The sequence below is a fragment of the Amblyomma maculatum genome, chromosome 4, assembly GCF_055883805.1.
Source record: "Amblyomma maculatum isolate TAMU_Amacu chromosome 4, ASM5588380v1, whole genome shotgun sequence".
Lineage (NCBI taxonomy): Eukaryota > Metazoa > Arthropoda > Arachnida > Ixodida > Ixodidae > Amblyomma > Amblyomma maculatum.
Window position 1 is genome coordinate 114,617,151 of NC_139347.1, and position 22,500 is coordinate 114,639,650.

Consider the following 22,500-nt stretch of genomic DNA (forward strand, 5'->3'; position numbering starts at 1 on the left):
GCCGCCAGCGCGAGCAAAAAGAAGAAAGCGATCGTCCGGGATTTGAACCCGGGACCTCTCGCACCCTAAACGAGAATCATACCCCTAGACCAACGAGCCCTTTTTTTTTATTGCCGGTCCTCGGCTTTCACAAAACAAAGACAACAACAAAAAACAAAATATGTACACAATTATACAAGAAGCGAAATCCCCAAGAGAGGACCAGGCTTTGTCACATTAATATTCTCTGAGTGTTGTCAGAGGCTCTAGCCTTGAGAGCCACTCAGGGACAGGATTCCGTATCTTCTGTATTTCGACAAACTTGTAGATGCTCTCTCGAAAATATATACGCGCTGGACGCGCTTCGGGGTCACAGTAGAACCGGGCCATACGAGAGCGCCATATACTGTGGAGGCCCACCAGCATGACTAAATCGAACGGGATCCCGCCCTCATTTTTTGTTGGCAAGTACCTAACTCCATGTGAATGCAACGGGAGCTGTTTCTTCATGGTCCTCTGTAGCACGTCCCAAAAATAAACCCCTTCCCAACAGTGCAAAAAAACATGGTCTATGGTCTCCGGTTGCTTGCAGATTAAGTAGTTTGGTCCCCACGGTAGAAACATCTTTTTCTTCCAAAAAATATTTGACGGGTAAAGTTCCAGTGTGCACTTTAAAGAAAAACTCTTGATTTCCGGCGATACATTTATTTTTTTAATCCTTTGCAACACATTACCGCCGGGGCCTCCACAGTACAAGGCCCTGTACAACGGCACCGGAAAGATAACATCCCACACATCTCTGTACAACGTTTTCCTTGTTACGCTGCTCAAATATTCCTTTGAAAACCGAGTAGTTAAGAATCTGACGCTGGTTACTATCTCTCGGAAATAACCAAAAATGCCTCCTGTCATGCATTTTGTTGCAACTACATACTCTGGCAAGGCTCGCCCTAGCCTTACTTGGCACACCGTGCGCAGGAAAGGATCTTCAACATCACGGAAAAACAAAAATCTGTTTACCAGTTGCCTCACAAATAAGTGCCTAGGCCTCCGTCTTTGACCCGTCTGAACAAGTTTGTCCGCATGCACCTTTCCCAGCTAGAGACCCATACAAAAACCGCAAAAATTCGATGTACCTTTTGTATGTTAATTCGCGAGCAGTGGAGCACTTGGATCACATACCACAGTTTACTAATAAAAAACAGGTTACACACAGTGGCTCTTGCCAACACGGATAAATGAGTACCTTTCCACTTTTCTGCTTTTTCTTGTGTCTCTTGTGCCTGCACCTTCCAATACTGTTCAGTATCTCTGTAAAATTCCAACGGGACTCCAAGGTACTTTACAGGGGTCGTACACCAGGACACATTAGCGAAAGTGTGAGGAGTATCCGGCCATTCTCCGTGCCAGAACCCCGCGCACTTTCCCCAGTTCAACTTGCTTCCCGTGACCAAACTAAATCTTTTAACACCTTCTACCGCACTGCTAATGCTATCCTTTGTGACACAGAAAATTGCTACATCATCTGCATATGCTAGGACTTTCACTTCCGCTTCATGCAGCCGAAAACCATGAACAGCATTATTCTGTATTATGTGCAAGCACAAAGTTTCAACATACACACAATACAAGAGTGGACTGAGGGGGCAACCCTGACGCACCGAACGTTCCACGTTAATGGGGGCCCCCAACGATTTATTAACAATTAACTTTGTAGTGCCGTGTCGGTACGCCATGGCCACACCCTCAGTAATAATAGAACCTACATTGACATGATCTAAGATAGAAAACAAAATCTCATGAGCAACACAGTCAAACGCTTTTTTAAGATCTAGCTGGAGAATTGCCACAGGTACCCCAGTGACGTCGCTACACTCCAGCACACACCTTGCCTTATGAATATTGTAAGCGATAGACCTGTTCTTTATGCCACATGTTTGATGAGGGCCAACAATTTCTTTAATAACGCTCTGAAGCCTCGCCGCCAACACTTTCATGAATATTTTATAATCGACGTTCGTTACTGAGATCGGCCTATATGCAGTAACCTATCTGAGTTTTATAGGATCATCTGTTTTAGGGATGAGGACGGTATGGGCCGCACCGTAAGACGGGGGCAACTCCTTACGATCATAGGCATCATTAAACAGCAGTCAAAAGTGGGGTTAATTCCGTTTTAAACGCTTTGTAAAAAGCTGCACTTAACCCATCAGGGCCAGGAGACTTTCCCGGGTTCAAGTTCTCTATTGCTCGTTCAACTTCTTTTTCACTAATTCGTCTCTCCAAGCTTTCTTTTCGGGATTCATCGAGCCTAGGCATAGCGCCGAGAAACTCGCCTTTAAATCTTTGCACGTCAACTTCATGTTGTGCGAACAACGCCTGATAGTAATCAAAGAAAGCATGATGGATGCGATCGCTATCGGTCACTACCTCACCCGCTCCTTCGATCTCCTGAATTTCGTTGCGTCGAGCGTGCGCTTTTTCCATTCCTAAAGCCCGCTTAGTGGGCGTCTCCCCTGCAACCAATTCTTCCGCTCTCGCCCTCACTATCGCCCCTCGATATCGGTCTTCCTCTATAAGTTCAAGCTTTTGCTTTGTTTTCTTAATATCTTCCTTACCTATGCCGGGCGTTTTACATTCCTGCGCCAACAATTTTTCAAGTATATCTCTCAGCTGTTTTTCCTGTAATCTTTCCTGGTGCTTTAGCAAAGTAGACCGCTCAATGGCCTTCATCTTAAATTCTTCTTTGGCTAGTACCCACTGGAGCCCGATTTTGTTTTGACACTCATTTACTATTTTGGTAATTTTTTCCGTCACATACTCAGTGAAAATTTGGTCTTTTAGCAGTTTACAATTTAATTTCCACAGCTCCCATGAAAATCCACTGGCTCGCTTCCTTTTGCCTAGAGTGCATATCACTGCACAGTGATCTGAAAAGGCCACTGGTAAAACTCGGTATTTTTGACACTTTGGTATTAAGTCCAGTGACATGTAAATCCTGTCGAGGCGAGCATGACTAATACCTTGAAAGTGGGTGTATTGCACACTACGTTCACCGTCTAAACACTCCGCCACATCATCTAATGCATATTCATCTATCAGTCGTGACAATAAGTCTGTACTTCTGTCCCTGAAGGCTCGGGTGCTGCTTTTATCGCGAGCCGCCAGAACACAATTGAAATCGCCCATGAGCACTATCTGTTTCTCACTAGTGCAGTAATATTTCAGGCTCTCAAAAAAGGAACGCCTATCCTCCAATTCATTAGGTGCATAAACACAGATAACCCGCCATTCTATATTCTCAAAACCGAAATCACAAATCACGTATCGCCCTGTCTCTCCGGAAGCATAAGTCTGCACATTAAGTCCAGGCAACTTTTTTACAAGAAGGACGCACCCGGCAGAAGTTCCGACTGCATGGCTCACAACGGCATAATACTTCGACGTGAAGCGCTGCACCATGCTCCCGGTCTCTTCCTCTCCATCTACTTTGGTCTTTTGAACGGCTAGCACATCGATGTCTCTGTCCGTTATAAGGCGCAACACCTGGCTCTGCTTTTTCTTCGTTGCTAACCCTCTAACATTAAGCGACCCGAATGTCAGAGCAGGGGTTGGATCCATTTTAAAATAGAGTGAAGAGACCGAGAGCATTTGCGCTCACCTTTCGCGTCTAGCACCCGGCTAGACTCCTTTGTTTCCACCGCAGCCCTCCGGTGCGGCTGCATGGTCTTGCAGCGGCGGTGGCTTATCGCTGGCCCGCTTGTCCCCCAGAAAGTTCGGCTTCGATCTGAGAGAGGACCTCCGGGACTGGACCGTTTTCGTAGGCGGCTCCTCAACGCTTGACGCTGTTGTTTTGTCCTTTCCATCACCAGTCTGGGCGTGAGGCCGTTTGGCCGAGACATTGCCCGCACGAACATTGCACTGTTGCTGCTGCTCCTCGCTGCTCGTCGTGGCCATCATCACGGGTTCCGTAGCTGCCAAAAAGCTATCTTCCATCTCCTCAGTATCAGCCCAGTCCGCTGCCGAGTCTTTTTCTTCAGGTTGCCTCTCTGCCTCACTTGACACGTTTGTGTTTCTGCTAGAAGTCCCAGAAGAGACAGTCGCCGCTTCCGGCTTGCCTACTTCCTCGACTCCTTTCGCCGCTTTTTCCGCCTCTGATACGTCCATCTGGTGTTCAGCTATCTCCTCCCTCGATGCGAGCCCCGTGGCCACCGAATATGTACGGACACACTCACTGTCGACGTGGCCGTAACGCCTGCATTTCGAACACCGGGGCACCTTGCATTCACGTCTAACGTGACCACTACCACGGCAGCGCAGGCACTGCATAGGCCGCCCAGGCACCACAACGAGGGCCAACTCACCGGCGACTCGCAGCTGGTGAGGTAGGTCATCGGTCTTAATACCGGGTTTAAGTTTCAGGAGAACTGTTCTCGTTGTTGACCCCTTCTCTTTGACGCCTTGGACGCGCCACCGCTCCCGGGTCACCTCGGTTACGTTACCGAAAGCAGCGAAGGCCGTCCGGATGTCGTCGTCGGCCACACCGTGCAACATCCAGTGCAGCCGCAGCTTCACCTGTTGGTCCTCTGGGTCGATGATGATGCAGCGACGTCCCTTTACTTCTACTTGTTTCAACGCAGCCAGCTTCTTCGTTGCTTCAGCGCTGCTGAGCGTGACAGCCCAAACGTGGTTAATCTGGTACGCCCCCAACGCCACAACATCGGGGAGCGCACCAACGTTGGCGAGGGCATCGCGAAAATCTTCCACTTTGTACGGCCTATTGCGCACGTCGCCGTGCAAAAACACGGTGTTTAAAACAACACGTCCTGTAGGCAGCGTCGGCAAAATCAACTCATAGTCCTTATCATCCGTATCAAACTTCCTGTTTCCGCGGCCGGCAAGGGCCGCTGTCGCCGCTCCGCTGGAGCTCATGATTCTGCGACCGTCCCGCACGGTGACCGGAAGTAGAAAGAGACCAACGAGCCCTTCTTTTTTCTTTATTGCCGGCTGTCATACACATAAACAAGGTTGACACACAAATTGAACTGAACACTCCAGCTCGTGATGTTCACATAACTATGACACAGGTAAAAAAGCCGTTGACCCTATTGGGGTTGACGTTGTCAAGTTAAAATTCTTTCAACTCTACCAATGGTTCAACTTTCACCACCCATGCTGGGACTGCACTCATCGCTTTGTGCATTTCAACGAAGGTGTACATACAATGGCGAAAGTAGAGCCTTGCAGGCGAGTTTCAGGGTCAACGTGGAAGCCCGCCATTCGGGACCGCCAAAGACTTTGTAATCCTAGCAACATTACGGTGTCTAGGGGTACATCATCTTCATTATCTGTCGGCAGGAACCTGATTCCGTGTGGATCTAAAGGTAATTCTTTTTTAAGTGTTTTTTGTAATAAGTCCCAAAAATAAACCCCCTCCCAGCAGTGCAGAAAAACATGGTCTGTTGTGTCTGGTTGTTTACATATTAGGCATCGTGAACCCCAAGGCAGATAAAAACCCTTGTCTTCGAAAAATGTTTTCACCGATAATGTACCTGTGTGTAGCTTAAAGAAAAACGTCTTTACCCCCGGAGAAACTGGCATTCTTTTCACGCGTTTTAATACGTCTTAACCTAGACTCTCGCTGTACAAGGCTCTTTACATAGGAAGAGGAAAAAGGTTGTCACAAATATCGTTGTACAGTTTCTTCTTTTTGATTGTACTCAAGTATTCTACCGAAAAACGAGCAGTTAAAATTCGGACACTGCTTACTATTTCTTGAAAAAATTTGGAAATTCGCCCTGGAATACTTCTCGTAGAGACAACAAAATTGGGCACTGCCCGCACGAGCCTTACTTGGCACGCAGTACGTAAGAAAGGGTCCGAGACGTCACGGAGGAAAATAAAACGATTAACCAGTTGGCGTACAAATAGATGAGCACGCCCAAGTCCACCTTCTCGAACCCGGCGAAACAAGTTATCTCGGCTGCCCAAGACCAACGAGCCCAGCTCGGGAGTGAACAGTCGCTCAGTGAATTTCTATCACATGTTACGAGGGGCAAAGCATAAATGGAGAATCAACAGGCGCTCTATTTGGCTGAGCATTATATGGTGCATGAATGAGTGCAGCGGCAAGGCAGACAACTACGCTGGCTACCAAATGAGTGTGGGATTAGCAAAAGCAGTAGCTGCCACCAGCGCAAGGAAGAAGAAGAAAGGGCTCGTCCGGGATTTGAACCCGGGACCTCTCGCACCCTAAGCGAGAATCATACCCCTAGACCAACGAGCCCAGCACAGGAGTGAACAGTCGCTCAGTGAATTTCTATCACATGTTACGAGGGGCAAAGCATAAATGGAGAATCAACAGGCGCTCTATTTGGCTGAGTATTATATGGTGCATGAATGAGTGCAGCGGCAAGGCAGACAACTACGCTGGCTACCAAATGAGTGTGGGATTAGCAAAAGCAGTAGCTGCCACCAGCGCAAGGAAGAAGAAGAAAGGGCTCGTCCGGGGTTTGAACACGGGACCTCTCGCACCCTAAGCGAGAATCATACCCCTAGACCAACGAGCCCAGTTCAGGAGTGAACAGTCGCTCAGTGAATTTCTATCACATGTTACGAGGGGCAAAGCATAAATGGAGAATCAACAGGCGCTCTATTTGGCTGAGTATTATATGGTGCATGAATGAGTGCAGCGGCAAGGCAGACAACTACGCTGGCTACCAAATGAGTGTGGGATTAGCAAAAGCAGTAGCTGCCACCAGCGCAAGGAAGAAGAAGAAAGGGCTCGTCCGGGATTTGAATACGGGACCTCTCGCACCCTAAGCGAGAATCATACCCCTAGACCAACGAGCCCAGTTCAGGAGTGAACAGTCGCTCAGTGAATTTCTATCACATGTTACGAGGGGCAAAACATAAATGGAGAATTAACAGGCGCTCTATTTGGCTGAGTATTATATGGTGCATGAATGAGTGCAGCGGCAAGGCAGACAACTACGCTGGCTACCAAATGAGTGTGGGATTAGCAAAAGCAGTAGCTGCCACCAGCGCAAGGAAGAAGAAGAAAGGGCTCGTCCGGGATTTGAACCCGGGACCTCTCGCACCCTAAGCGAGAATCATACCCCTAGACCAGAAAAACTAGACTAGAAAACCCCTAGACTAGAAAAAAAAAAAAAAACTAGACCAACGAGCCCAGTTCAGGAGTGAACAGTCGCTCAGTGAATTTATATCACATGTTACGAGGGGCAAAGCATAAATGGAGAATCAACAGGCGCTCTATTTGGCTGAGTATTATATGGTGCATGAATGAGTGCAGCGGCAAGGTAGACAACTACGCTGGCTACCAAATGAGTGTGGGATTAGCAAAAGCAGTAGCTGCCACCAGCGCAAGGAAGAAGAAGAAAGGGCTCGTCCGGGATTTGAACCCGGGACCTCTCGCACCCTAAGCGAGAATCATACCCCTAGACCAACGAGCCCAGTTCAGGAGTGAACAGTCGCTCAGTGAATTTCTATCACATGTTACGAGGGGCAAAGCATAAATGGAGAATCAACAGGCGCTCTATTTGGCTGAGTATTATATGGTGCATGAATGAGTGCAGCGGCAAGGCAGACAACTACGCTGGCTACCAAATGAGTGTGGGATTAGCAAAAGCAGTAGCTGCCACCAGCGCAAGGAAGAAGAAGAAAGGGCTCGTCCGGGATTTGAACCCGGGACCTCTCGCACCCTAAGCGAGAATCATACCCCTAGACCAACGAGCCCAGCACGGGATTGAACAGTCGCTCAGTGAATTTCTATCATATATCTGACAAGGGGCAAACCATAAATGGAGAATTAACAGACGCTCTCTTTGCCTGGGTATCTAATGATGCATGAGTGAGCGCAGCGGCAAGGCAGACAACGACGCAGGCTACGAAATAATCGTGGGATTAGCAAAAGGAGTGGCTGCTACCAGCGCAAGCAAAAAGAAGAAAGGGCTCGTCCGGGATTTGAACCCGGGACCTCTCGCACCCTAAGCGAGAATCATACCCCTAGACCAACGAGCCCAGTTCGGGAGTGAACAGTCGCTCAGTGAATTTCTATCACATGTTACGAGGGGCAAAGCATAAACGGAGAATCAACAGGCGCTCTATTTGGCTCGGTATTATGTGGTGCATGAATGAGTGCAGCGGCAAGGCACACAACTACGCTGGCTACTAAGTGAGTGTGGGATTAGCAAAAGCAGTAGCTGCCACCAGCGCGAGCATAAAGAAGAAAGCGATCGTCCGGGATTTGAACCCGGGACCTCTCGCACCCTAAACGAGAATCATACCCCTAGACCAACGAGCCCTTCTTTTTTCTTTATTGTCGGCTGTCATACACATAACCAAGGTTGACACACAAATTGAACTGAACACTCCAGCTCGTGATGTTCACATAACTATGACACAGGTAAAAAAGCCGTTGACCCTATTGGGGTTGACGTTGTCAAGTTAAAATTCTTTCAACTCTACCAATGGTTCAACTTTCACCACCCATGCTGGGACTGCGCTCATCGCTTTGGGCATTTCAACGAAGGTGTACATACACTGGCGAAAGTAGAGCCTTGCAGGGCGAGCTTCAGGGTCAACGTGGAAGCCCGCCATTCGGGACCGCCAAAGACTGTGTAATCCTAGCAACATTACGGTGTCTAGGGGTACATCATCTTCATTATCTGTCGGCAGGAACCTGATTCCGTGTGGATCTAAAGGTAATTCTTTTTTAAGTGTTTTTTGCAATACGTCCCAAAAATAAACCCCCTCCCAGCAGTGCAGAAAAACATGGTCTATTGTCTCTGGTTGTTTACATATTAGGCATCGTGAACCCCAAGGCAGATAAAAACCCTTGTCTTCGAAAAATGTTTTCACCGATAATGTACCTGTATGTAGCTTAAAGAAAAACGTCTTTACCCCCGGATAAACTGGCATTCTTTTCAGGCGTTTTAATACGTGTTGACCTAGACTCTCGCTGTACAAGGCTCTCTACATAGGAAGAGGAAAAAGGTTGTCACAAATATCGTTGTACAGTTTCTTCTTTTTGATTGTACTCAAGTATTCTACCGAAAAACGAGCAGTTAAAATTCGGACACTGCTTACTATTTCTTGAAAAAGCTTGGAAATTCGCCCTGGAATACTTCTCATAGAGACAACAAAATTGGGCACTGCCCGCACGAGCCTTACTTGGCACGCAGTACGTAAGAAAGGGTCCGAGACGTCACGGAGGAAAATAAAACGATTAACCAGTTGGCGTACAAATAGATGAGCACGCCCAAGTCCACCTTCTCGAACCCGGCGAAACAAGTTATCTCGGCTACCCAAGACCAACGAGCCCAGCTCGGGAGTGAACAGTCGCTCAGTGAATTTCTATCACATGTTACGAGGGGCAAAGCATAAATGGAGAATCAACAGGCGCTCTATTTGGCTGAGTATTATATGGTGCATGAATGAGTGCAGCGGCAAGGCAGACAACTACGCTGGCTACCAAATGAGTGTGGGATTAGCAAAAGCAGTAGCTGCCACCAGCGCAAGGAAGAAGATGAAAGGGCTCGTCCGGGATTTGAACCCGGGACCTCTCGCACCCTAAGCGAGAATCATACCCCTAGACCAACCAGCCCAGTTCAGGAGTGAACAGTCGCTCAGTGAATTTCTATCACATGTTACGAGGGGCAAAGCATAAATGGAGAATCAACAGGCGCTCTATTTGGCTGAGTATTATATGGTGCATGAATGAGTGCAGCGGCAAGGCAGACAACTACGCTGGCTACCAAATGAGTGTGGGATTAGCAAAAGCAGTAGCTGCCACCAGCGCAAGGAAGAAGAAGAAAGAGCTCGTCCGGGATTTGAACCCGGGACCTCTCGCACCCTAAGCGAGAATCATACCCCTAGACCAACGAGCCCAGTTCAGGAGTGAACAGTCGCTCAGTGAATTTCTATCACATGTTACGAGGGGCAAAGCATAAATGGAGAATCAACAGGCGCTCTATTTGGCTGAGTATTATATGGTGCATGAATGAGTGCGGAACAACTGACCACGGCGGCGGTCAGACCTGTGACGCAGCAGGGGGTGCTAAGAAAGCCTGGCTCCGCTGGACAGGCCGCCATTGGAAACTGACCTTGGCAACGTTTAATGCTAGAACTCTAGCTAGTGAAGCTAGTTTAGCAGTGCTGTTAGAGGAACTAGAAGGCATGAAATGGGATGTCATAGGGCTTAGTGAGGTTAGGAGGCCGAATGAGGCATATACTGTACTGAAGGACGGGCATGTACTGTGTTATCGAGGTTTACCAGAAAGGCGACAACTAGGAGTAGGTTTCCTTGTCAATAAGTACATAGCGGGTAATATAGATGAATTCTATAGTATTAATGAGAGGGTTGCAGGCATCGTAATTAGGCTTAATAAGCGGTATAAACTGAAGGTTGTACAGGCCTATGCACCTACATGTAGTTATGATGACCAGGCAGTTGAAAGCTTCTATGAAGATGTAGAATCGGCAATGAGAAAAGTAAAGACGCAGTATACTGTACTAATGGGCGACTTCAATGCCAAGGTAGGGAAAAAACAGGCAGGAGACCAGGCAGTAGGTGACTATGGCATTGGTTCTAGGAATAGCAGAGGGGAGTTACTAGTTGAGTTTGCAGAGCGCAATAACTTACGAATCATGAATACCTTCTTCAGCAAACGGAAGAACCGAAAATGGACATGGAAAAGTCCTAACGGAGAGACTAAAAATGAAATCGACTTCATAATGTGTTCAACCCCCGCCATTGTGCAGGATGTAGAAGTAATCGGGAAAGTTCGATGTAGTGACCACAGGATGGTGAGGTCCCGAATTAGCCTAAATCTGAAGAAGGAACGCAATAGATTAGTAAGAAAGAAACCCATCAACGAATTAGCGGTGAGGGGGAGGGCAGAATTCAGGATCTCGCTACAGAATAGGTATTCAGCTCTAACTGAGGATGGCGACATTACCCTAGAGGCAAGGAACAATAATTTCAGAGATATCATTACTGAGTGCGCGGTAGAAGTAGGCGGTAGGATAGTTAGAGAGGATACCGGTAAGCTGTCTAAGGAGACGAAAGATTTGATTAAGAAACGGCAGAGTATGAAAGCTTCCAATCCAACAGACCAGATCGAATTGGCCGAGATATCAAAGCTAATCAATAAGCGCAAGGTGGCCGATATAAGGAAGTATAACATGGAGAAAATTGAGCATGCTGTAAAGAACGGGGGAAGCCTTAAAGCGGTAAAGAAGAAATTGGGCATAGGGAAAAACCAGATGTATGCAATAAGGGACAAGGCGGGCAACGTCATCACTAATATGGAAAAGATAGTCAAAGTAACCGAGGAGTTCTATACAGATCTCTACAGTAGCCAAAGTAGTCAGGACCGTAATGAGATTGGCGGTAGGGAAAAACAGTCAGACGTTCCACCAGTGACGAAGGACGAGGTCAAGAAAGCACTAGAAACTATGAAAAGGGGGAAATCAGCTGGAGAGGATCAGATAACTACAGATTTGCTGAAGGACGGGGGGGATATCGTGCTAGAAAAACTGGCCACCCTGTATACGCAGTGCCTGGTGTCATCGACGGTACCGGAACCATGGAAGAATGCAAACATTATCCTCATTCACAAGAAAGGGGACTCTAAGGACCTTAAAAATTACAGACCAATCAGCTTACTGTCTGTTACGTATAAGGTATTTACTAAGGTAATCGCTAATAGAATCATGACAACCTTAGACTGCAATCAAGCAAAGGATCAAGCAGGGTTTCGGAAACGGTACTCTACTATCGATCATATCCATACCATCAATCAGGTGATAGAAAAATGCTCGGAATATAACCAGCCCTTATACATAGCATTCATTGATTACGAAAAAGCATTTGACTCAGTTGAAACCTCGGCGGTGATGCAGGCATTGCGAAATCAGGGGGTAGACGAGCCGTACGTGAAAGTGCTGGAAGATATATATAGTGGCTGCACAGCAACCATAGTTCTACATAAAGAAAGCAAGAAAATTCCCATAAAGAAAGGTGTTAGGCAAGGAGACACAATCTCCCCAGTACTATTCACAGCATGTTTAGAGGAAGTATTCAGAGACTTGGAATGGGAGCAGTTAGGGATAAGGGTAGATGGAGAATACCTCAGTAATCTGCGATTTGCTGATGACATTGCCTTGCTAAGCAACTCGGGGGATGAATTGCAAATAATGATTGATGACCTAGACAGGAAAAGTAGAAAGGTAGGCTTGAAAATCAATATGCAGAAGACTAAGGTAATGTTCAACAGCCTCGGGAAGGAACAGGAGTTTACATTAGGTAGCGAAATACTGGAAGTAGTAGGCGAATATATCTACTTAGGACAGGTAGTAACCGCAGATCCGGATCATGAAAAGGAAATAACAAGAAGAATAAGATTGGGATGGAGCGCATTTGGCAAGCACTCGCAGATTATGACTAGCAGCTTACCGGTATCGCTCAAGAGGAAAGTATACAACAGTTGCATCTTGCCTGTACTCACCTATGGGGCTGAAACGTGGAGGCTAACCAAGGCAGACAACTACGCTGGCTACCAAATGAGTGTGGGATTAGCAAAAGCAGTAGCTGCCACCAGCGCAAGGAAGAAGATGAAAGGGCTCGTCCGGGATTTAACCCGGGACCTCTCGCACCCTAAGCGAGAATCATACCCCTGGACCAACGAGCCCAGTTCGGGAGTGAACAGTCGCTCAGTGAATTTCTATCACATGTTACGAGGGGCAAAGCATAAATGGAGAATCAACAGGCGCTCTATTTGGCTCGGTATTATGTGGTGCATGAATGAGTGCAGGGGCAAGGCAGACAACAACGCAGGCTACCAAATGAGTGTGGGATTATCAAAAGCAGTGGCTGCCGCCAGCGCGAGCAAAAAGAAGAAAGCGATCGTCCGGGATTTGAACCCGGGACCTCTCGCACCCTAAACGAGAATCATACCCCTAGACCAACGAGCCCTTCTTTTTTCTTTATTGCCGGCTGTCATACACATAACCAAGGTTGACACACAAATTGAACTGAACACTCCAGCTCGTGATGTTCACATAACTATGACAGGTAAAAAAGCCGTTGACCCTATTGGGGTTGACGTTGTCAAGTTAAAATTCTTTCAACTCTACCAATGGTTCAACTTTCACCACCCATGCTGGCACTGCACTCATCGCTTTGGGCATTTCAACGAAGGTGTACATACACTGGCGAAAGTAGAGCCTTGCAGGGCGAGCTTCAGGGTCAACGTGGAAGCCCGCCATTCGGGACCGCCAAAGACTGTGTAATCCTAGCAACATTACGGTGTCTAGGGGTGCATCATCTTCATTATCTGTCGGCAGGAACCTGATTCCGTGTGGATCTAAAGGTAATTCTTTTTTAAGTGTTTTTTGTAATACGTCCCAAAAATAAACCCCCTCCCAGCAGTGCAGAAAAACATGGTCTATTGTCTCTGGTTGTTTACATATTAGGCATCGTGAACCCCAAGGCAGATAAAAACCCTTGTCTTCGAAAAATGTTTTCACCGATAATGTACCTGTGTGTAGCTTAAAGAAAAACGTCTTTACCCCCGGAGAAACTGGCATTCTTTTCACGCGTTTTAATACGTCTTGACCTAGACTCTCGCTGTACAAGGCTCTCTACATAGGAAGAGGAAAAAGGTCACAAATATCATTGTACAGTTTCTTCTTTTTGACTGTACTCAAGTATTCTACCGAAAAACGAGCAGTTAAAATTCGGACACTGCTTACTATTTCTTGAAAAAACTTGGAAATTCGCCCTGGAATACTTCTCGTAGAGACAACAAAATTGGGCACTGCCCGCACGAGCCTTACTTGGCACGCAATACGTAAGAAAGGGTCTGAGACGTCACGAAGGAAAATAAAACGATTAACCAGTTGGCGTACAAATAGATGAGCATGCCCAAGTCCACCTTCTCGAAACCGGCGAAACAAGTTATCTCGGTAACCCAAGACCAACGAGCCCAGCTCGGGAGTGAACAGTCGCTCAGTGAATTTCTATCACATGTTACGAGGGGCAAAGCATAAAAGGAGAATCAACAGGCGCTCTATTTGGCTGAGTATTATATGGTGCATGAATGAGTGCAGCGGCAAGGCAGACAACTACGCTGGCTACCAAATGAGTGTGGGATTAGCAAAAGCAGTAGCTGCCACCAGCGCAAGGAAGAAGAAGAAAGGGCTCGTCCGGGATTTGAACCCGGGACCTCTCGCACCCTAAGCGAGATTCATACCCCTAGACCAACGAGCCCAGTTCAGGAGTGAACAGTCGCTCAGTGAATTTCTATCACATGTTACGAGGGGCAAAGCATAAATGGAGAATCAACAGGCGCTCTATTTGGCTGAGTATTATATGGTGCATGAATGAGTGCAGCGGCAAGGCAGACAACTACGCTGGCTACCAAATGAGTGTGGGATTAGCAAAAGCAGTAGCTGCCACCAGCGCAAGGAAGAAGAAGAAAGGGCTCTTCCGGGATTTGAACCCGGGACCTCTCGCACCCTAAGCGAGAATCATACCCCTAGAGCCCAGCACAGGAGTGAACAGTCGCTCAGTGAATTTCTATCACATGTTACGAGGGGCAAAGCATAAATGGAGAATCAACAGGCGCTCTATTTGGCTGAGTATTATATGGTGCATGAATGAGTGCAGCGGCAAGGCAGACAACTACGCTGGCTACCAAATGAGTGTGGGATTAGCAAAAGCAGTAGCTGCCACCAGCGCAAGGAAGAAGAAGAAAGAGCTCGTCCGGGATTTGAACCCGGGACCTCTCGCACCCTAAGCGAGAATCATACCCCTAGACCAACGAGCCCAGTTCAGGAGTGAACAGTCGCTCAGTGAATTTCTATCACATGTTACGAGGGGCAAAGCATAAATGGAGAATCAACAGGCGCTCTATTTGGCTGAGTATTATATGGTGCATGAATGAGTGCGGAACAACTGACCACGGCGGCGGTCAGACCTGTGACGCAGCAGGGGGTGCTAAGAAAGCCTGGCTCCGCTGGACAGGCCGCCATTGGAAACTGACCTTGGCAACGTTTAATGCTAGAACTCTAGCTAGTGAAGCTAGTTTAGCAGTGCTGTTAGAGGAACTAGAAGGCATGAAATGGGATGTCATAGGGCTTAGTGAGGTTAGGAGGCCGAATGAGGCATATACTGTACTGAAGGACGGGCATGTACTGTGTTATCGAGGTTTACCAGAAAGGCGACAACTAGGAGTAGGTTTCCTTGTCAATAAGTACATAGCGGGTAATATAGATGAATTCTATAGTATTAATGAGAGGGTTGCAGGCATCGTAATTAGGCTTAATAAGCGGTATAAACTGAAGGTTGTACAGGCCTATGCACCTACATGTAGTTATGATGACCAGGCAGTTGAAAGCTTCTATGAAGATGTAGAATCGGCAATGCGAAAAGTAAAGACGCAGTATACTGTACTAATGGGCGACTTCAATGCCAAGGTAGGGAAAAAACAGGCAGGAGACCAGGCAGTAGGTGACTATGGCATTGGTTCTAGGAATAGCAGAGGGGAGTTACTAGTTGAGTTTGCAGAGCGCAATAACTTACGAATCATGAATACCTTCTTCAGCAAACGGAAGAACCGAAAATGGACATGGAAAAGTCCTAACGGAGAGACTAAAAATGAAATCGACTTCATAATGTGTTCAACCCCCGCCATTGTGCAGGATGTAGAAGTAATCGGGAAAGTTCGATGTAGTGACCACAGGATGGTGAGGTCCCGAATTAGCCTAAATCTGAAGAAGGAACGCAATAGATTAGTAAGAAAGAAACCCATCAACGAATTAGCGGTGAGGGGGAGGGCAGAATTCAGGATCTCGCTACAGAATAGGTGTTCAGCTCTAACTGAGGATGGCGACATTACCCTAGAGGCAAGGAACAATAATTTCAGAGATATCATTACTGAGTGCGCGGTAGAAGTAGGCGGTAGGATAGTTAGAGAGGATACCGGTAAGCTGTCTAAGGAGACGAAAGATTTGATTAAGAAACGGCAGAGTATGAAAGCTTCCAATCCAACAGACCAGATCGAATTGGCCGAGATATCAAAGCTAATCAATAAGCGCAAGGTGGCCGATATAAGGAAGTATAACATGGAGAAAATTGAGCATGCTGTAAAGAACGGGGGAAGCCTTAAAGCGGTAAAGAAGAAATTGGGCATAGGGAAAAACCAGATGTATGCAATAAGGGACAAGGCGGGCAACGTCATCACTAATATGGAAAAGATAGTCAAAGTAACCGAGGAGTTCTATACAGATCTCTACAGTAGCCAAAGTAGTCAGGACCGTAATGAGATTGGCGGTAGGGAAAAACAGTCAGACGTTCCACCAGTGACGAAGGACGAGGTCAAGAAAGCACTAGAAACTATGAAAAGGGGGAAATCAGCTGGAGAGGATCAGATAACTACAGATTTGCTGAAGGACGGGGGGGATATCGTGCTAGAAAAACTGGCCACCCTGTATACGCAGTGCCTGGTGTCATCGACGGTACCGGAACCATGGAAGAATGCAAACATTATCCTCATTCACAAGAAAGGGGACTCTAAGGACCTTAAAAATTACAGACCAATCAGCTTACTGTCTGTTACGTATAAGGTATTTACTAAGGTAATCGCTAATAGAATCATGACAACCTTAGACTGCAATCAAGCAAAGGATCAAGCAGGGTTTCGGAAACGGTACTCTACTATCGATCATATCCATACCATCAATCAGGTGATAGAAAAATGCTCGGAATATAACCAGCCCTTATACATAGCATTCATTGATTACGAAAAAGCATTTGACTCAGTTGAAACCTCGGCGGTGATGCAGGCATTGCGAAATCAGGGGGTAGACGAGCCGTACGTGAAAGTGCTGGAAGATATATATAGTGGCTGCACAGCAACCATAGTTCTACATAAAGAAAGCAAGAAAATTCCCATAAAGAAAGGTGTTAGGCAAGGAGACACAATCTCCCCAGTACTATTCACAGCATGTTTAGAGGAAGTATTCAGAGACTTGGAATGGGAGCAGTTAGGGATAAGGGTAGATGGAGAATACCTCAGTAATCTGCGATTTGCTGATGACATTGCCTTGCTAAGCAACTCGGGGGATGAATTGCAAATAATGATTGATGACCTAAACAGGAAAAGTAGAAAGGTAGGCTTGAAAATCAATATGCAGAAGACTAAGGTAATGTTCAACAGCCTCGGGAAGGAACAGGAGTTTACATTAGGTAGCGAAATACTGGAAGTAGTAGGCGAATATATCTACTTAGGACAGGTAGTAACCGCAGATCCGGATCATGAAAAGGAAATAACAAGAAGAATAAGATTGGGATGGAGCGCATTTGGCAAGCACTCGCAGATTATGACTAGCAGCTTACCGGTATCGCTCAAGAGGAAAGTATACAACAGTTGCATCTTGCCTGTACTCACCTATGGGGCTGAAACGTGGAGGCTAACCAAGGCAGACAACTACGCTGGCTACCAAATGAGTGTGGGATTAGCAAAAGCAGTAGCTGCCACCAGCGCAAGGAAGAAGATGAAAGGGCTCGTCCGGGATTTAACCCGGGACCTCTCGCACCCTAAGCGAGAATCATACCCCTGGACCAACGAGCCCAGTTCGGGAGTGAACAGTCGCTCAGTGAATTTCTATCACATGTTACGAGGGGCAAAGCATAAATGGAGAATGAACAGGCGCTCTATTTGGCTCGGTATTATGTGGTGCATGAATGAGTGCAGGGGCAAGGCAGACAACAACGCAGGCTACCAAATGAGTGTGGGATTATCAAAAGCAGTGGCTGCCGCCAGCGCGAGCAAAAAGAAGAAAGCGATCGTCCGGGATTTGAACCCGGGACCTCTCGCACCCTAAACGAGAATCATACCCCTAGACCAACGAGCCCTTCTTTTTTCTTTATTGCCGGCTGTCATACACATAACCAAGGTTGACACACAAATTGAACTGAACACTCCAGCTCGTGATGTTCACATAACTATGACACAGGTAAAAAAGCCGTTGACCCTATTGGGGTTGACGTTGTCAAGTTAAAATTCTTTCAACTCTACCAATGGTTCAACTTTCACCACCCTTGCTGGCACTGCACTCATCGCTTTGGGCATTTCAACGAAGGTGTACATACACTGGCGAAAGTAGAGCCTTGCAGGGCGAGCTTCAGGGTCAACGTGGAAGCCCGCCATTCGGGACCGCCAAAGACTGTGTAATCCTAGCAACATTACGGTGTCTAGGGGTGCATCATCTTCATTATCTGTCGGCAGGAACCTGATTCCGTGTGGATCTAAAGGTAATTCTTTTTTAAGTGTTTTTTGTAATACGTCCCAAAAATAAACCCCCTCCCAGCAGTGCAGAAAAACATGGTCTATTGTCTCTGGTTGTTTACATATTAGGCATCGTGAACCCCAAGGCAGATAAAAACCCTTGTCTTCGAAAAATGTTTTCACCGATAATGTACCTGTGTGTAGCTTAAAGAAAAACGTCTTTACCCCCGGAGAAACTGGCATTCTTTTCACGCGTTTTAATACGTCTTGACATAGACTCTCGCTGTACAAGGCTCTCTACATAGGAAGAGGAAAAAGGTCACAAATATCATTGTACAGTTTCTTCTTTTTGACTGTACTCAAGTATTCTACCGAAAAACGAGCAGTTAAAATTCGGACACTGCTTACTATTTCTTGAAAAAACTTGGAAATTCGCCCTGGAATACTTCTCGTAGAGACAACAAAATTGGGCACTGCCCGCACGAGCCTTACTTGGCACGCAATACGTAAGAAAGGGTCTGAGACGTCACGAAGGAAAATAAAACGATTAACCAGTTGGCGTACAAATAGATGAGCATGCCCAAGTCCACCTTCTCGAAACCGGCGAAACAAGTTATCTCGGTAACCCAAGACCAACGAGCCCAGCTCGGGAGTGAACAGTCGCTCAGTGAATTTCTATCACATGTTACGAGGGGCAAAGCATAAATGGAGAATCAACAGGCGCTCTATTTGGCTGAGTATTATATGGTGCATGAATGAGTGCAGCGGCAAGGCAGACAACTACGCTGGCTAACAAATGAGTGTGGGATTAGCAAAAGCAGTAGCTGCCACCAGCGCAAGGAAGAAGAAAGGGCTCGTCCGGGATTTGAACCCGGGACCTCTCGCAACCTAAGCGAGATTCATACCCCTAGACCAACGAGCCCAGTTCAGGAGTGAACAGTCGCTCAGTGAATTTCTATCACATGTTACGAGGGGCAAAGCATAAATGGAGAATCAACAGGCGCTCTATTTGGCTGAGTATTATATGGTGCATGAATGAGTGCAGCGGCAAGGCAGACAACTACGCTGGCTACCAAATGAGTGTGGGATTAGCAAAAGCAGTAGCTGCCACCAGCGCAAGGAAGAAGAAGAAAGGGCTCTTCCGGGATTTGAACCCGGGACCTCTCGCACCCTAAGCGAGAATCATACCCCTAGAGCCCAGCACAGGAGTGAACAGTCGCTCAGTGAATTTCTATCACATGTTACGAGGGGCAAAGCATAAATGGAGAATCAACAGGCGCTCTATTTGGCTGAGTATTATATGGTGCATGAATGAGTGCAGCGGCAAGGCAGACAACTACGCTGGCTACCAAATGAGTGTGGGATTAGCAAAAGCAGTAGCTGCCACCAGCGCAAGGAAGAAGAAGAAAGGGCTCGTCCGGGATTTGAACCCGGGACCTCTCGCACCCTAAGCGAGAATCATACCCCTAGACCAACGAGCCCAGTTCAGGAGTGAACAGTCGCTCAGTGAATTTCTATCACATGTTACGAGGGGCAAAGCATAAATGGAGAATGAAAAGGCGCTCTATTTGGCTGAGTATTATATGGTGCATGAATGAGTGCAGCGGCAAGGCGGACAAATACGCTGGCTACCAAATGAGTGTGGGATTAGCAAAAGCAGTAGCTGCCACCAGCGCAAGGAAGAAGAAGAAAGGGCTCGTCCGGGATTTAAACCCGGGACCTCTCGCACCCTAAGCGAGAATCATACCCCTAGACCAACGAGCCCAGTTCAGGAGTGAACAGTCGCTCAGTGAATTTCTTTCACATGTTACGAGGGGCAAAGCATAAATGGAGAATCAACAGGCTCTCTATTTGGCTGAATATTATATGGTGCATGAATGAGTGCAGCGGCAAGGCAGACAACTACGCTGGCTACCAAATGAGTGTGGGATTAGCAAAAGCAGTCGCTGCCACCAGCGCAAGGAAGAAGAAGAAAGGGCTCGTCCGGGATTTGAACCCGGGACCTCTCGCACCCTAAGCGAGAATCATACCCCTAGACCAACGAGCCCAGTTCAGGAGTGAACAGTCGCTCAGTGAATTTATATCACATGTTACGAGGGGCAAAGCATAAATGGAGAATCAACAGGCGCTCTATTTGGCTGAGTATTATATGGTGCATGAATGAGTACAGCGGCAAGGCAGACAACTACGCTGGCTACCAAATGAGTGTGGGATTAGCAAAAGCAGTAGCTGCCACCAGCGCAAGGAAGAAGAAGAAAGGGCTCGTCCGGGATTTGAATCCGGGACCTCTCGCACCCTAAGCGAGAATCATACCCCTAGACCAACGAGCCCAGTTCAGGAGTGAACAGTCGCTCAGTGAATTTCTATCATATGTTACGAGGGGCAAAGCATAAATGGAGAATCAACAGGCGCTCTATTTGGCTGAGTATTTATGGGGCATGAATGAGCGCAGCGGCAAGGCAGACAACTACGCTGGCTACCAAATGAGTGTGGGATTAGCAAAACAAGTAGCTGCCACCAGCGCAAGGAAGAAGAAGAAAGGGCTCGTCCGGGATTTGAACCCGGGACCTCTCGCACCCTAAGCGAGAATCATACCCCTAGACCAACGAGCCCAGCACGGGATTGAACAGTCGCTCAGCGAATTTCTATCATATATCTGACAAGGGGCAAACCATAAATGGAGAATTAACAGACGCTCTCTTTGCCTGGGTATCTAATGATGCATGAGTGAGCGCAGCGGCAAGGCAGACAACGACGCAGGCTACGAAATAATCGTGGGATTAGCAAAAGGAGTGGCTGCTACCAGCGCAAGCAAAAAGAAGAAAGGGCTCGTCCGGGATTTGAACCCGGGACCTCTCGCACCCTAAGCGAGAATCATACCCCTAGACCAACGAGCCCAGTCCGGGAGGGAACAGTCGCTCAGTGAATTTCTATCACATGTTACGAGGGGCAAAGCATAAACGGAGAATCAACAGGCGCTCTATTTGGCTCGGTATTATGTGGTGCATGAATGAGTGCAGCGGCAAGGCACACAACTACGCTGGCTACCAAATGAGTGTGGGATTAGCAAAAGCAGTAGCTGCCACCAGCGCGAGCAAAATAAGAAAGCGATCGTCCGGGATTTGATCCCGTGACCTCTCGCACCCTAAACGAGAATCATACCCCTAGACCAACGAGCCCTTCCTTTTTCTTTATTGCCGGCTGTCATACACATAACCAAGGTTGACACACAAATTGAACTGAACACTCCAGCTCGTGATGTTCACATAACTATGACACAGGTAAAAAAGCCGTTGACCCTATTGGGGTTGACGTTGTCAAGTTAAAATTCTTTCAACTCTACCAATGGTTCAACTTTCACCACCCATGCTGGGACTGCACTCATCGCTTTGGGCATTTCAACGAAGGTGTACATACACTGGCGAAAGTGGAGCCTTGCAGGGCGAGCTTCAGGGTCAACGTGGAAGCCCGCCATTCGGGACCGCCAAAGACTGTGTAATCCTAGCAACATTACGGTGTCTAGGGGTACATCATCTTCATTATCTGTCGGCAGGAACCTGATTCCGTGTGGATCTAAAGGTAATTCTTTTTTAAGTGTTTTTTGTAATACGTCCCAAAAATAAACCCCCTCCCAGCAGTGCAGAAAAACATGGTCTATTGTCTCTGGTTGTTTACATATTAGGCATCGTGAACCCCAGGGCAGATAAAAACCCTTGTCTTCGAAAAATGTTTTTACCGATAATGTACCTGTGTGTAGCTTAAAGAAAAACGTCTTTACCCCCGGAGAAACTGGCATTCTTTTCACGCGTTTTAATACGTCTTGACCTAGACTCTCGCTGTACAAGGCTCTCTACATAGGAAGAGGAAAAAGTCACAAATATCATTGTACAGTTTCTTCTTTTTGACTGTACTCAAGTATTCTACCGAAAAACGAGCAGTTAAAATTCGGACACTGCTTACTATTTCTTGGAAAAACTTGGAAATTCGCCCTGGAATACTTCTCGTAGAGACAACAAAATTGGGCACTGCCCGCACGAGCCTTACTTGGCACGCAGTACGTAAGAAAGGGTCTGAGACGTCACGGAGGAAAATAAAACGATTAACCAGTTGGCGTACAAATAGATGAGCAAGCCCAAGTCCACCTTCTCGAAACCGGCGAAACAAGTTATCTCGGCTACCCAAGACCAACGAGCCCAGCTCGGGAGTG

At 47.1% G+C, this 22,500-nt stretch overlaps 1 protein-coding gene and 11 non-coding genes across 12 annotated transcripts; all 12 read right to left on the minus strand.

Moving 5' to 3' along the window:
* Positions 1-3,464: 3,464 nt before the first annotated feature.
* Positions 3,465-4,911, minus strand: LOC146192131 (uncharacterized). Its single transcript, XM_084600417.1, has one exon. The coding sequence runs from the start codon at positions 4,909-4,911 to the stop codon at positions 3,661-3,663; it is 1,251 nt and encodes a 416-aa protein (XP_084456543.1). The 3' UTR covers positions 3,465-3,660.
* Positions 4,912-6,193: 1,282 nt separating this feature from the next.
* Positions 6,194-6,265, minus strand: TRNAP-AGG (transfer RNA proline (anticodon AGG)). Its single transcript has one exon. It is a non-coding gene; the product is annotated as a tRNA-Pro (tRNA).
* Positions 6,266-7,379: 1,114 nt separating this feature from the next.
* On the minus strand, positions 7,380-7,451 carry TRNAP-AGG (transfer RNA proline (anticodon AGG)). The gene has a single exon. It is a non-coding gene; the product is annotated as a tRNA-Pro (tRNA).
* Positions 7,452-7,662: 211 nt separating this feature from the next.
* TRNAP-AGG (transfer RNA proline (anticodon AGG)) lies at positions 7,663-7,734 on the minus strand. The gene has a single exon. It is a non-coding gene; the product is annotated as a tRNA-Pro (tRNA).
* Positions 7,735-7,947: 213 nt separating this feature from the next.
* On the minus strand, positions 7,948-8,019 carry TRNAP-AGG (transfer RNA proline (anticodon AGG)). Its single transcript has one exon. It is a non-coding gene; the product is annotated as a tRNA-Pro (tRNA).
* Positions 8,020-9,815: 1,796 nt separating this feature from the next.
* On the minus strand, positions 9,816-9,887 carry TRNAP-AGG (transfer RNA proline (anticodon AGG)). Its single transcript has one exon. It is a non-coding gene; the product is annotated as a tRNA-Pro (tRNA).
* Positions 9,888-14,759: 4,872 nt separating this feature from the next.
* On the minus strand, positions 14,760-14,831 carry TRNAP-AGG (transfer RNA proline (anticodon AGG)). The gene has a single exon. It is a non-coding gene; the product is annotated as a tRNA-Pro (tRNA).
* A 4,871-nt stretch (positions 14,832-19,702) lies between these two features.
* Positions 19,703-19,774, minus strand: TRNAP-AGG (transfer RNA proline (anticodon AGG)). The gene has a single exon. It is a non-coding gene; the product is annotated as a tRNA-Pro (tRNA).
* A 211-nt stretch (positions 19,775-19,985) lies between these two features.
* Positions 19,986-20,057, minus strand: TRNAP-AGG (transfer RNA proline (anticodon AGG)). The gene has a single exon. It is a non-coding gene; the product is annotated as a tRNA-Pro (tRNA).
* A 211-nt stretch (positions 20,058-20,268) lies between these two features.
* Positions 20,269-20,340, minus strand: TRNAP-AGG (transfer RNA proline (anticodon AGG)). The gene has a single exon. It is a non-coding gene; the product is annotated as a tRNA-Pro (tRNA).
* Positions 20,341-20,833: 493 nt separating this feature from the next.
* TRNAP-AGG (transfer RNA proline (anticodon AGG)) lies at positions 20,834-20,905 on the minus strand. The gene has a single exon. It is a non-coding gene; the product is annotated as a tRNA-Pro (tRNA).
* A 213-nt stretch (positions 20,906-21,118) lies between these two features.
* TRNAP-AGG (transfer RNA proline (anticodon AGG)) lies at positions 21,119-21,190 on the minus strand. The gene has a single exon. It is a non-coding gene; the product is annotated as a tRNA-Pro (tRNA).
* Between the last annotated feature and the right edge of the window lie 1,310 nt (positions 21,191-22,500).